This window comes from Molothrus aeneus, unplaced genomic scaffold (genome assembly GCF_037042795.1).
Source record: "Molothrus aeneus isolate 106 unplaced genomic scaffold, BPBGC_Maene_1.0 scaffold_35, whole genome shotgun sequence".
Lineage (NCBI taxonomy): Eukaryota > Metazoa > Chordata > Aves > Passeriformes > Icteridae > Molothrus > Molothrus aeneus.
Genome location: NW_027099016.1, coordinates 2,558,670 through 2,573,381, shown reverse-complemented (window position 1 = coordinate 2,573,381; position 14,712 = coordinate 2,558,670). Strand labels below are relative to the sequence as shown.

The following is a 14,712-nucleotide window of genomic DNA, read 5'->3' as shown; positions in this document are numbered from 1 at the left end:
TTTCCCTTCACCCCATAGAGGAACATTAAATTGCTGTTGTTGGATAGCCGCCTGTCCAGGAGCTTTCTCTTGGTGCAGAGTGTCTTCAGGCCAATGGGGAAGAGAGGAAAAGGCTGCTTGGTCAGTGCAATTTGCCCAAGCGTGCGGTGTGGAAGGGAAAGTGGCGAAACGCCCCTTGGCCTTTGGTTGTTCCTGCAGGAATGCTTTTGTTCCTGCATCAAGTCTTCTGGAGCTGGGGGAGCAAGTGTGTTCCGTGTCCATGGAAGAGCAGAAATCGGCAGGATGTGTCTGCTTCCAGCACTTGTCTTGGCTCTTCCTTCGCAGTGCTGGCAGCATCATCAGAGACACACCACAGGTTCTCTCATGCCAGGGTCATCCCAATCTTCTGCACTTGCCCAGGTTCCTCCCAGGTTCACCAGGGAAAATGGCTGATCGTGCCAGTCCATTCCCTGGCCCAGAAGGCACCTGCTTGTGTTTGGACACGAGCTGCTGGCCACAGCCAGACAGGCAGCACCCGGATGTCACGATCCGTCCTTACGAACGGGTGTCATGATGGTTCGTGGGTTTGATCTCAGGGTGCAAAAACCTGACACAGCACTGGGGATTTGCAGTAATAATCAAAACAAATATACCTTTATTGAATGACCACAGCAAAATGCAATAGAGGGATTAAGAGAGAGAAAAAGATGGAGAAAGAGAGAGAAAGAGGGGGATAGAGCTACCAAACGTAGAGACAAATTCCTTTGGTCCAGTCCAGTTGAGGATCCGCCTGTTACGTCGGGGAGATCTCAGAGGCACAGTTCATCTGGACCCCAATTATACTCTTTTTCGATGGGGGAAGGGGGATGGATTTTTGTCACGGTTTGATGCTGGCACAATCCCAGTGCCCCCATGAAAATACCTTCTCCCTGGTGTCTACTGTGAGATGTGACCAGGAATAGAGCAAAGCAGGCTCCAGCTTAGGAATAGAAGGAAAAAAAATTTTATAAACTTAGAATATATAAAAAGAAACACACAGAACTCAGGATGAAAACCTTCCAAACATTCCTCCTCCCCCCAACCAAGTTCCCAATACATCACAGTAAGGCAAAACCTTGGATTCTCAATTCAGTAACCACCCCTCAGATCACCAACTCTCAGTCCATCACCACCCCTCAGATAATCAATTCTCAGTTTATCAAGAGGAGAGGAGTCCGTCTTGTACCATAGGCTTCCCCAGGAAACACAGTTGAAACCTTTTGTGTTTCCATGTCACACATGGCACCGCCTGGAGAACATTTGCCATCGTGACATCTTCCTTCCATGTCCAGTGCTCTCACCACTGTACATGGACCAAAGCTGCTTCTGGGGTTCCCCTTTTAAGGATGCTTTGCCCAGTTCCAAAAAAGCACAGTCTCTCACTTTTGGGACACCTGTCCCCTCCAAATTCACCCCCTGGGGCCGAGGGGTCTCGAGAACAGAGATCTTCTTCTTCACTGAAGATCGAGGGCACCACCACACCCTCCTCACCTGCCTCTGTTCACGCTGCTCCTTCACATAACATCACTGCACTCTCTTGGCTCTGAGCCATTGCTCCCCCTAAATGCAGTCTCTGTGTCACAGGAAAAATGGTTCTGTCCATGGCAATACAAGAAAAGTCCAGCCAAAGGCCACTCCATCACCTCCGCCCACCCAATATTCTTCTCAACTTCTCTCGTGGCCCCTTTCCTCCCATTTCATCTGTATCTCTCCTCATTTAATTCCAGGAGGATCAGCATTTGCAAGGTTTCCATCATCCAAGAAAAGGGTTAAAAATCTCAGGCTCTGCCTGTCCAGAACTCCCACGCTGGCCCTGCCCGGCACCTTCTCGCCACACCCCCCCTTCTCCTTCTCGCCGGCCGTGCTATCCAATTTCAAGGTGGCACAAACACAGGCACAGGCACAGACACCGGCTCTCTCTCTCTCTCTCCCTCTCTCTCTGGGGCTGCTGCCCGATGCCCCTCCAATGCTCCTCCACCCTCCCATCCTGCAGGGGCCTTCACCTCCCTTCTCTGTCCAAGGCCCGGCTCACCTCACGCGGCCGCATGGCTTCCCCTCCCGCACCGAGTCCGCAGCCGGGCAGGGCAGCTCTGAACCTTTCACCAACGGGAACCAAGAGAGCTTCCCCTGGGCGTTCTCTGCTTTTAACCCCCGTGTTCTCAGAGGCGTATCCATGTCCTCAGTGGCCACACCAGGTGCCAATATTCAAATCTGAGCACCTATTGGTTTGACCACTGCATCCCAAAAAAACTCACTTCCTCTCAAACCACGACAGGGAGGAGGAATGTTTTGGAAGGTTTTCATTCTGCGTTCTATGTGTATCTTTTATATATTGTAGGTTAATAATTTTTTTTTTCTTTTATTCCTAAGCTGGAGCCTGCTTTGCTGTATTTCTGGTCACATCTCACAGCAGACTCCGGGGACAATGTATTTTCATGGGGGCACAGGCATTGTGCCAGCATCAAACCATGACACCCGCTCCCCTTCAGAAACACAACATTATTAACAAGGGGTCAAGACAATTATTAAATATTATTAAAATTTTAAAAAGACATAAATTTAAATTTAAAAAACATTGCATTATATTTTAATAAGTTGTATAAATTTTAAAATAATACTGAATTGTTTTTTAATATTATTTAGAGATTCTTAACAAGGGCTGAGCTCCCCCTTGACGCTCACTGCGGGATGTGGGGAGGGGGCGATGATGACGGAGCCGGGGGGGGCTGCAGCTCCAGGGGGCGGGGAAACCACGGGATTCTGGTGCTGCTGCTCTTCCTCCTCCTCCTCCTCCTCCTCCTCCTCCTCCTCCTCCTCCTCCTCCTCCTCCTCCTCCTCCCTCCGGGCCCAGCCCCCACCCTTTGTCCCCCTCCCTTTGCCCAAATCCGTCCCATCTCCGACCCCCAAACCCCTCCCCATCGCCCCCCAATAAACGGCCCCGGGGGCAACTGGGAAGCTTTATTGGGAGCACTGGGAGCAGGCACTGGGCGGGGGCAGAGCGCCAGCAGGGCTGGGGGGACACGGGACCCCCCCCAAAATCAGCGGAGCGGGGACGGAGCGGGGGGTCCCGGCCGGGCCCGAGCCCACGGGGAGGGGCTGCGGCCGCCGCCGGCTCAGGAGCTCTGTGGGCAGAGAAAAGGGGGTGACACCGGGCTGGGGGCCCCGGCGGGAGCGCACACGCTCCGCCACGGCGGGGACGCCACCCCCGGCACCCGCCCTGACCTTCTTGCGCACGTAGAAGCCGAGCCCCAGCGCCAGGAAGACGAAGCCCAAGACGAAGCCCCCGATGCCCGTCAGCATCTTGCTGCGGGCGGCGTCCGGCGGCATCTCTGGGGGGTCCGCAGGGCTCAGCGCCCCCAAAACCTCTCACGGACACCCCCAGCCCCTCCCAGCGCCCTCCCTGTGGCCCCCAGCCCAGCCAGGAGCCCCTGAAACCTCCCCCCGATCCCTTTTTGTCCTGGCCAGGAGCCACCAAAGCCCCTCCTGTTGTGGTTTGTTCGAGGTTTGTTCAGTTTTCCCCCCGTGGATGGATTAGTGGTTCTGCCCAAATTCCAGTTCTTGTCAATTACAGTGCTCCTCCCACGTTTCCATGGTTCCCCCAATGTATCCTGTTTGTCTCCCTCCCCTGGCCGCCTGCCCGTCACCCGGCACCCCTGCCCCTTTTTCCAGAAGCTTCTGGCCGGGGTGTTGGGTGATTGGTTCAGGGGCCAAGGCCCCACCCACAACCATCTCCCGTTGGCTGTTTATGGTTGTCAGTCTTCAATGTATCTTTTGTACCCCTCTTCTGATTTGTTGTTCCTGGCTCCACCCATTCCCTATAAAACCTGAGGCACTTCCCTGCCTCAGTGCTCAGACTTCAGCTCCCCGACCCATCAATACCCCTTCCAATAAAACCTACTTCCCCACTGAGCTCTGAGTCGCCCTTTCTTCCATGCCTGCAGCTTTGGAGTATTTTCGCCTGCGACCAACTGCCCTCAAGCCTAACATCGCTTGGGCACAGGGCCCGGATTTCGAGTCTGGGCAGTGCCCGATTGGCTGGAGGCCGGCTGGACTTCTCTCCTAGCCTGGGCATTTCTCTCATCTTCTGGCCGCTGCTCCAGTTTTGGCACCCAACGTGGGGCCCACCTCGTCAGACAGCTCCTGACCAGCATTCCGGGTCAGTAGAGCTCAGAAGACCATCGGCCCGCGGACCCCACGGGCAGGATTACAAAATCCCTTGGACGCAGAACTACCCCGAGGTTGAGCAGACCTCACTTTTGAGGCAGCGCTCCCCGGGGACCCCGGACGGCAGCTCCAGCACCCGGAGTCGTCCCTGCTGCAGGACCTTCTCCGTCCCGGTTTTCTGTTCGTCACCCCCCGGACTGGTGAGTGTTCCGTCTCTCTCCCTGTTGCCTCTTTCTTCCCCCGGTGTTCTGTCACCTTCCCTTTAGTGTTCCAGACAGGGGCCGGTGGGTGGCACCCTTTTTGTTTTTTCGTTTTCCTTAGCTGGTGCGGAGAAGGCTTGGCTGTGGCTGCTGATTTATAACCCCTTATAGAGCTATGGGTGCTAGGCTCTCAGCAGCCCAGAAAGGGCTCTTTTTCCAAGTTGCGGGTGTCCTTGTTGGGGGGGGTGTTTCGTTTAATAAAAAGGAAGTTAAGAAATTAGTTAAATGGATCTCCTCTGAGTTCCCCGAGGTCTCCCCTGCCTTGATCCAAGATCCTGCCTTTTGGCAGAGAGTCTCTAAGAGACTCTCGGAGTTGGTTAGGTCAGGGGATGCCTCGCTCTCCCAATTGGCATTTTTGGCAGCTCAAATTAAAAACATTTTGAGAGCAAAAGGGGACTCAGAGAGACCAAGAGTTACGTTTAGTTGTCTCCCCGGTTCAAGTTCGGCTCCCTCTACCCTTAACCCTCCTCCCCATCACCCTAAAAGCAAGTCCGGGATTCTGAAGGGTGCAGCTCGCCCTTCCAGCCAGGCGCAGGGGATTCAGTCGTCCCCCGGCCCCTTTCGGAATTCCCCGTCCCCCCGCCCTAGGAGTCCTGGCCAGACTCCTAGGGACTCCTCATCTTCTCCTGGTTCCCCAGTCCCCGTCCCGAAATCCCCAGTTTCTAGACCCCCGTGTTCACAGTCCCCGGTTGTTAGATCCCCAAGTTCATGCTCCCCAGTTGCTAAATCCCCAGTTTATCCCCGGTTGCCTCCAATGACTCAAAATGGCTCCCAGGGAGCCCAAGATGGAGGCGACCGCATGGCTGAGTTGGCGGGAAAACCCCCTCCTTCTTCCCAGAACCCCTTCCTACAGAGTCCCAGCCCTTTCCTGCCACTCAGCCACTCCCATAGTCCCACCCTTCTGTCCTGCCCCTTTTCCAGTCCCTCCTCCTTCCCAGACCCCTCCTCCGTACCTCCCACTCCTCCTCCCACCTACCCACCCATTTCTCCTCCCCCGTTTCCCACCATAGCTCCTCCCCTGGCACCTCCCAGACCATCTCCCATGACTCCACCCCCTGTTGCTCCGCCTCCTGTCGATCACCATGTCCTACCTCCTGACTCCGCCTCCTGGGAGGGTCCTTCAACATCGGACCTCCCTCCCCAGGTTCCCAGCCACGCCCCTGCCTCCCTCTCTTCCGGTTCCCACGCTCCCCCTTCCGGTTCCCACGGTCCGGGGTCCGGGGGGGGGGGGGTTGGGAACCAGGGAGCGGGGTCTGCTGCCATACCATCGGCAGCCCCGGTCGTTTACCACCCTGAGGGGGACGGTGGGGTGCGCAGGCAGTGGGTCCCCCTTAACCATATTCAGATCAAAGAGCTGGTCAAGGCCCAAAAAGACTATGGCCGGGACAACGAGTACTTCCGGGGAGTGTTGCAGGCGACACTCTCCGAGGCCGATGTCACCCCCTATGACATCCGGCGTCTCTTCACATGCCTGCTCAATCCCACCGAGCGGGCGATGTGGGAGGCCGCCTGGAAGAGGGGAGTGACAGAAGCTCTCCCGGGCCTGTGGGGTCAACCCCATACTGGGGTGGACCTCATGGGCAATGTCCTGGCTGTTGACCAGCTCTTGGGGACCGGGAACTGGGAGGATGGGTACTCGCAGGCGAGTACCCTACCCCAGGAGGCGCTCCGGGTGACGGCCCGTGCGGCCGAGAAGGCGTTCCTGGCGCTGCCGGGGGCGGCCCCCCCTCTCTCCTTTTCAAAGATCTTCCAGGGCGCAGAGGAGCCATTCCTCGACTTCGTTGAGAAGTTGAGGAGAGCTGTCGAGCAGCAGGTGGCCGACGAAGTTGCCCGGGAGCACATCATCAGGGAGGTGGCGTCCTCCAACTGCAACACCGCGTGTAGGGACGCCATCCTTAGCCTCCCGGTGCACCCGTCCCCCTCGCTGCATGACCCGCTCAAGGTCTGCGCCCGGAAGGTCCACATCATACCATCTAGAGAAGGAGAGAGGAGAAGACCACCACCGCCCCGAGTCGGCGCCGCGGAGGAGACGCCGGGAGACGCTTTCGCCGGAGCCGCTAGCCGTCAATCTACCCCTGGAGCTACCGCTGCCACCGCACCTTGCCATCTGTGCGGCCAGCTCGGGCACTGGATGCCAGACTGCCCGTTGCGGTGGGAATTTTATGAGTTTAAGAGGGCTAAGGGACAGAGGGGGACACTCCCGCCAAAAAACTAACAGTACAGCGCAGTTCCCCCCTGCGCAAGGACATAAATAAGGCGGGAAAGATAACATCTCGCAGGGAGGGGAGGAATCAGGGACCGCCGTCCGCCGATTTTGACATTCTAATACCAGATTTGACTTCTACCAGTACTCCCAGGCCGACACCGACTCTAACCACCTTTTCTGCCTTTGAACCCTTCAGGTTGCAGCTGACGGAGCCTCTCCACCTCAAGGACTCCAACTTTCGACTCGTGTCAGTTGACCCGGAGTGCCCAGGTAACTGGGGGCGGATAAGGTGTAAGTACGTCGTTGTCGGGGACACAAAACACACACCACACGAGGTGAACGTAGTCCCAGGTCTCCTATCATCGGACCCGGGACAGTTCGCCGTGGGGCTGCACTGTGTCCAACCCCCCATTTTCCTGCCCAAAGGACAGGTGATCGCACAAGCGATCCCTGTCCCTGAGATGACTTGGGCCATTGGGCGTCCGCCAGCAGAGAACGCCAACCTAACTGTTGCGTGGGCCCAAGTCCTGGGGCAGGAAAGACCACACCTAAATTGTTACATCTCCAAGGGGGGAGAGGGCAAGCCTCTTCAAGGCTTGTTGGACACCGGGGCAGATGTGACGATCATTCCCTCCCGGGAATGGCCGTCACATTGGGAATTGCAAAACGCGCCAGGGCATGTCCGTGGTGTAGGGGGCTTGCAATTGGCCAGACAATCAAAGAGCGTTGTACAAATTACGGGGCCGGATGGGCAATTGGCTTCTGTGCGCCCATTCGTTTTAGATTATGCGGAACCCCTGTGGGGGAGAGACCTCTTGGCCCAATGGGGAGCCCGAATTGACCTCCCAGTGACTCCCCAGGTTTTTTGGGCGGCGGTCACTGATGAGCGCCCTACCTGGAAGCCGAATTGGAGATCAGATAAACCAGTACAGGTAGTGCAGTGGCCGCTCAACAAACAAAAATTGGCGGCGCTCAACGAGCTCGTCAAGGAGCAGCTACTCAAGGGCAACCTGGTGGAGACCACGTCTCCGTGGAACTCCCCAGTGTTTGTCATCAAAAAGCCCAACAAAGATAAGTGGCGGCTCCTTCACGACCTCCGCCAAATTAATAATATCATCGAAGATATGGGGCCTCTCCAACCAGGGATGCCGTCCCCTACAATGCTCCCCCAAAATTGGAATTTGGCAGTCATTGATATAAAAGATTGTTTTTTCCAAATTCCTCTACACCCGGACGATGCTCCGCGTTTCGCCTTCACGGTTCCCTCCATCAACCGTGAAGCCCCAAGTAAGCGCTACCATTGGCGGGTCCTTCCACAGGGCATGAAGAACAGCCCAGTGATCTGTCAATGGTACGTTGCTTCCTTGCTGTCCCCGATACGTGCAGCCACCAAAGACACCATCATATATCATTATATGGATGACATCTTGGTGTGTGCTCCGACCAGCGACCTACTTACCCACGCGCTTGACTTGACAACCGATGCGTTGATTGGTGCAGGGTTCGAGCTTCAGCACGAAAAGATTCAACGGATGCCACCCTGGAAGTACCTGGGTCTTGATATAACAAAGCGGACCGTTGTTCCACAAAAATTGGCTATTAAAACCAACATAAGAAACTTGGCGGATGTCCACCAACTGTGTGGGTCCTTGAACTGGGTAAGGCCTTGGCTAGGCATTCCAACTGAAGACCTAGCCCCCCTTTTCAATTTATTGAAAGGGGGAGAGGAGCTTAGTTCTCCAAGGTCCCTTACCCCAGAGGCCCAGGCAGCGCTAGAGAAAATCCAAAATTCCATCTCGGCCAGGCAGGCCCACAGATGCCATCCGGGTCTGCCATTTAAATTCGTTATCTTGGGTAGACTGCCACATCTCCATGGGGTGATTTTTCAATGGGACGTGACCATCAAAGGCAAGGACCGGGGCTCGGGGGATCCCCTCTTAATTATAGAGTGGGTATTCCTCAGCCATCACAGGTCCAAGAGGATGACACAGACCGCCGAGCTGGTGGCAGAACTAATCCGAAAAGCCAGATCGCGGATCAGAGAGCTGGCAGGTGTGGACTTTGAGTGCATACACATTCCATTAAAATTAGATTCGGGCCACTTAAAAAGAAAAATGCTTGATCACCTCCTTGAGACCAATGAAATGCTCCAATTCGCTTTGGACAGCTACACCGGTCAAATCGCAGTTGATCGACCGGCCCACAAATTATTCAATCAGGAATTTACCTTATCTATCAAATCGGTTCAAAGTAGAACCCCTTTGAGGGCTTTGACAATTTTTACAGACGCATCTGGAGCATCCCACAAGTCAGTCATGACTTGGAAAGATCCTCGGACTCAGCGGTGGGAGGCCGATATCACTGAGGTAGAAGGATCGCCTCAGATTGCTGAGTTAGACGCAGTCGTCAGGGCCTTTGAGAGGTTCTCTGAGCCGTTCAATCTTGTTACGGATTCGGCTTATGTAGCAGGTGTTGTGTCCAGAGCTGAGAATGCCATATTGCAGGAGGTATCAAACATTGCTTTGTTTAATTTGCTCTCAAAGCTCGTGTATTTAGTCTCCCACCGAGAGCAACCATACTATGTGATGCACGTCAGGTCTCACACCGATTTGCCGGGGTTCATTGCGGAGGGCAACAGGCACGCGGACGCCCTTGCCGCTCCAGTTCAAGCTGCCCCTCTCCCTGATCTGTTCGGTCAGGCAAAGATCAGCCACCAGCGATTCCATCAAAACGCCCCTGGCCTTGTTCGGCAATTTCATCTAACCCGCGAACAGGCCAAGGTGATCGTGGCTACATGTCCCCATTGCCAGTCCCACCAGCTCCCGTCTATACCTTTGGGAGCTAACCCCCGCGGTCTATCAAGTTGTGAGGTGTGGCAGATGGATGTCACCCACATTCCATCTTTTGGGCGGCTTCAGTTTGTTCATGTTTCTGTGGACACTTTCTCTGGCGCCGTCTATGCCTCTGCCCACACAGGGGAAAAGGCGGCAGATTGTGAGAAGCATCTGCTTCAAGCGTTTGCTGTCCTGGGCATCCCCAAAGTTTTAAAAACAGACAACGGCCCAGCGTACAAGTCCAGGGAGCTGCGAAGCTTCCTGCAGCAATGGGGAATAGAACATAAAACCGGCATCCCCTATTCCCCGACAGGCCAAGCCGTGGTGGAAAGGACCCACCAGAGCCTTAAAAGAGTTTTGGATCAACAACGAGTGGCCGTGAAGGTGGAGTCTCCCCATATCCGTCTCGCGAGGGCGCTTTATACCATCAACTTTTTAAATTGTTCGTATGAAAACCTGAACCCGCCCATAGTGCGACACTTCGGGCGACACGAGCAGCTGCAGCTCAGGGCCAGGCCTCCTGTCCTCATTAAGGATCCGGAGACCTGGAAAACGGAAGGGCCTTTCGACCTCGTGACCTGGGGAAGGGGATACGCTTGTGTGTCCACCCCCTCAGGTCCGAGGTGGATCCCAGCAAAATGGGTCAAGCCCTTTCGCCCTGGCAAGACTCCAGGGGCAGAAAACGTGGGGCAGGTCACCGAGGCGTGTTGGCGGCGGCGGCGGAAACCCTAAGGGGATGGGGCCACCCTTAACCTGTATCCCCCCCTGCCTTGGGCAGAACCAAGTTTAAGTTTTTTCTTACGTCTCTCCCTCTTGTTCGTTTTAGTTACTTTCACATCAACATGGACCGGGCCCATCATTTCATCATCCTGACAGTCATCCTCATGTGGTCAACTATACCGTCGGCAGACCCTTGGATCGTTCCCCAGCCAAGGGCGAACGTATGGAGAACCCTCGCTCAAGCCATGGGCCAGGAGCACATCTGCCTGGACCTTGGCTCAGCAGAAGACCCGATGTCGTCATGCCTAGTGGGGATCCCTCTGCCTCTTTTTGAGTTCCCCTTTCCTTTTAACGTTACCTTAGGTTCCTTACTTCATCGCAACCCCCCTTTAATGGTAGACGCCCAGAACGCCTGGAGGGACGGGCTCAGGAAATTGACCCCCCTGCAGTCCGACCCTCCAGAGCTTCATTTAGTTGGCTCCGCAAAGTCTTCTGTTTGTATTTGGTTTCAGTATGCCCCCCTGTTCGGTTCCTCGAAATACTCGGACATCAGACCATCTAGTCCGGAGTACCAGGCAGCGCGATGGTGCAATTTTACCATCAGATTGCCGCTGGCTTCCACCCTTGGCGTAAAACCATTAGCGCTGCCCAGAGGAACCTTTTTTATTTGCGGAGACCGGGCGTGGGCTGGCATCCCCCCTCGTCTGGCCGGAGGCGTCTGCACTTTCGGCAAGCTGACGCTGCTTAACCCCAACGTTACCCAAATTAGAGATTGGAAAATTAAGAAGTCGCAGTCCGAATTGGCAATTTCCAAAAGAGATCTTAGAGACTTCGACCCGGACTGCGACTCAAAAATTGAACATTGGGCAAGACCAAAATCGATTGCGCTCACCATCTTTTTACCTTGGGTGTCAATCGCGAAGTCTCTGGGTGAATTGGGCCGCCTAGAGTGTTGGGTGGCAAAGCAGGCGAATTTTACCTCAGCTGCTTTGACTGACCTCTTCACAGACGAGGAGATAACTAGGAAGGCGACCCTGCAAAATCGGGCGGCCATCGATTTCCTCCTGCTGCTCCACCATCATAGCTGTGAGGAATTCGAGGGCCTGTGCTGCTTGAATTTGTCATCTAAAGCAGAAGATGCGAGGGTCTCCATACGCAAAATGAAAGAACTCGTCCATGAAATCAAAAACGAGACGTTGGACTGGCTGGGGAGCCTGTTTAAAGGCTGGGGACTGTCGGGATGGGCCGGCTCCATACTTCGATCTGTTTTGTATTTAGTTTCAGTTATAGTCATCATCGCTGCCGCCTGCTCCCTGCTGTGGGGACTAATCAAGAGACTTTTATTGAATGCCACCGCAGCCCAAGTGAACCACCTGGAACTCCCCGGAGTCGAGGAGGACCCTGCCTCGATTTCAGGCTCCGAGAGCGCAGACAGCAAAAGTATAGACTCTGAAACAGCTCGAGAGATGACGACCGTTTAGCTTAAAGACTTGGTTGATTCCCCTCCCGGTTTCTTTTTCTTTTTAAACAAAAAAGGGGGAGATGTTGTGGTTTGTTCGAGGTTTGTTCAGTTTTCCCCCCGTGGATGGATTAGTAGTTCTGCCCAAATTCCAGTTCTTGTCAATTACAGTGCTCCTCCCACGTTTCCATGGTTCCCCCAATGTATCCTGTTTGTCTCCCTCCCCTGGCCGCCTGCCCATCACCCGGCACCCCTGCCCCTTTTTCCAGAAGCTTCTGGCCGGGGTGTTGGGTGATTGGTTCAGGGGCCAAGGCCCCACCCACAACCATCTCCCGTTGGCTGTTTATGGTTGTCAGTCTTCAATGTATCTTTTGTACCCCTCTTCTGATTTGTTGTTCCTGGCTCCACCCATTCCCTATAAAACCTGAGGCATTTCCCTGCCTCAGTGCTCAGACTTCAGCTCCCTGACCCATCAATACCCCTTCCAATAAAACCTACTTCCCCACTGAGCTCTGAGTCGCCCTTTCTTCCATGCCTGCAGCTTTGGAGTATTTTCGCCTGCGACCAACTGCCCTCAAGCCTAACATCGCTTGGGCACAGGGCCCGGATTTCGAGTCTGGGCAGTGCCCGATTGGCTGGAGGCCGGCTGGACTTCTCTCCTAGCCTGGGCATTTCTCTCATCTTCTGGCCGCTGCTCCACCCTCCCGTCCCTCTGAGGATCCCACAGCCCCCTCCCAGTTGCCCCCAGCGCCCCAGGAGCCCCAAAGCCTCTCGCAGTCCCTTGGCAGCCCCAGCAGGACTCAGCCAGAGCCCTCCCAGTCTGTGCCCAGCACAACCGAGCTCGTGGCGAGCCCCGCTTTGCCATGGCCAATCTCCTTCCAGCGCCTCCGGGCTCACTGCGATCCCTCCCAGTCACACCCAGCACCCCCAAACTCCCTCCCAGTCACATCCAGCACCCCCAAACTCCCTCCCAGTCACACCCAGCACCCCCAAACTCCCTCCCAGTCACACCCAACGCCCCCAAACTCCCTCCCAGTGCCCACCAGGACCCCCCCCCAACCCCATCCCACCCTCCCCAGCATCCCCCAAACCCCTTCCCAGCCCTTGCCCAGCCCCCAGGGCCTCTCCCAGTTCTAGCCCGGCTCTCTCCAGCTCCCTCCCAGTGGCTCCCAGCACAGCCCAGTGGCTCTGCCAGCGCCCCCAGGGGCTCCCCCGTACCCCAGTGCCGGCTCAGGGTCTGCTCGAGGCTGACGTGCTCCACCTGGCAGCTGTAGGTGAGCCCGCGCCGGGGCGGGGTTTCCAGCAGCACCAGCAGCTGGTAGGTCCAGTCCCCGTTGGGGATCACGTCGGTGGCCACCACGTGCTCCGAGAGCGCCTGCTGGCCCTGGAACCACCTCACCTGGATGGCAGCAGGGTAGAAATCCATCACGGAGCAGAGAGAGAGAGAGAGAGAGAGAGAGAGAGGGGACACTGGGATCAGCTGGGGGGCACTGGGAGAGAGAGAGGGGAGGGCTGGGGTGGGTTGGAGAGGGACTGGGAGTGACTGGGAATCGGCTGGGAATGGATTGGGAGGGACTGGAAATGGACTGGGAGGGACTGGGAACGGCCTGAGAATGGACTGGGATGGACTGGGAGGGACAGGGGTGGCACTGAGATAGGTGGGAGGGGATGGACGGGCACTGGGAGAGAGAATGGAGATCTGGGAGTGAACTGGGACTGAGCTTGGAATGGACTGGCAGTTGACTTGGAGGGGCTGGATGGGACTGTGAAAGACCGGGAGAGGCTGAGAGGTAATGGGAGGGATTTTGGTGGCACTGGGAGGAACTGGTAATGAAGTGCGCGGCACTGGGAGGCCGAGTCAGCGCAGGGCACTCGGCGCTGCGGGTCTGCCTGGCAACCCATGAGTCACCAGAAAGACGCGACCTGATTGGCTGAAAAGCGTCACCGTTACGCGTCGCTGAAATGGACGCGCGTGGGGACACTGGAAGGGACTGGGATGGACTGGGAGGGACAGGAGGACCTGAGATGGGCCCAAGGAGGGCTGAGGGATCCAGGGGCGATTCCCAGGGAGGTTTCTGAGGCTCCAGGGTCATTGGCAGGGCAGGGCGCCAGGGGACGCGCTGCCCCGCGATCACCTCGCTGCTCCACGGTGGTGAACTTGGCATAAATATCGTAGTTGTGCCGACAGAGCCAGTCCACCGCAGTCCGTGTTTTCTGCATCCATTCCGGGTCGCTGTTTCTGTCCCTGGCCCACCTCTCCCCATAGTGGGTGAACCCCACGTACACCCCGACGTCGCTGTCGAATATCAGGAACTGATCCCGCTTGTAGATGTATCTCGCAACGAACCTCACCTTTTCGGTGCCGTTAATGAACTGACATTCGTACTTATGCATGTTCTGGAACACCCCTGTGAGTTCAGGACACAGCTAAGGGCTTGCCTCCCCAGTACCCCCCAGCAGCACCCCCAGAGCTCCGGGGGCCACCCCGGATCCCCACTCCGCACCCCCTGTGCCCCACGGCCGCCATGGGACTCTCCTGTCCGCGCTGCCGCTTCCTCTTTGCCGCCCTTCCTCCATTTCCCCTTTCACGTCCTCTCCCCTCCCACCTCCGGCCGCTCCCAAATCACTTTTGGGGTCCCATTTCCCCATTTTCCCACAAATCCCCCAATCCACAACCCCTCGGGCTCAGTTTTGGGGTTCCCCCTCCCCTTTTCCCCACTTCCCCACCTTCTCCCACCCGTCCCTCCCCTCCCCCCACCCCTCAGCCCCTCCCCCTCTCCCTTTGGGGGGTCCCCTCCTCCTCCCCCTCCATTCCGGGCTCCCCCCTTCGCCCCCTTTTCCCCCTTCCCCCCCCCGTCCCAGCGCCTCCCGCCCCCCGCTCACCCGAGAGCTCCGCGCCCGCAGCCGGGGGGGCTCCCAGCACCACCAGTGCCACCAGTAGGGCCCCAGCTGCCGCCCCTCGCCCCATGGCCGGGGCCGGGCAGGGAGCAGCAGCCCCAAAGCAGCCGCGCTGCGCTGGAAGCACTAGTCCGGAGCAGGGCGGGCTCGGCA

At 56.6% G+C, this 14,712-nt stretch overlaps 1 protein-coding gene across 1 annotated transcript; it reads right to left on the bottom strand.

Moving 5' to 3' along the window:
* Nucleotides 1-2,976: 2,976 nt before the first annotated feature.
* LOC136570602 (class II histocompatibility antigen, B-L beta chain-like) lies at nucleotides 2,977-14,629 on the bottom strand. Its single transcript, XM_066571057.1, has 6 exons — nucleotides 14,545-14,629; nucleotides 13,797-14,069; nucleotides 13,437-13,485; nucleotides 12,880-13,109; nucleotides 3,241-3,347; nucleotides 2,977-3,138 (listed from the first exon to the last, which is right to left on the bottom strand). Exons 1-6 carry the CDS (start codon nucleotides 14,627-14,629, stop codon nucleotides 2,977-2,979), a joined length of 906 nt encoding a protein of 301 aa, XP_066427154.1.
* Between the last annotated feature and the right edge of the window lie 83 nt (nucleotides 14,630-14,712).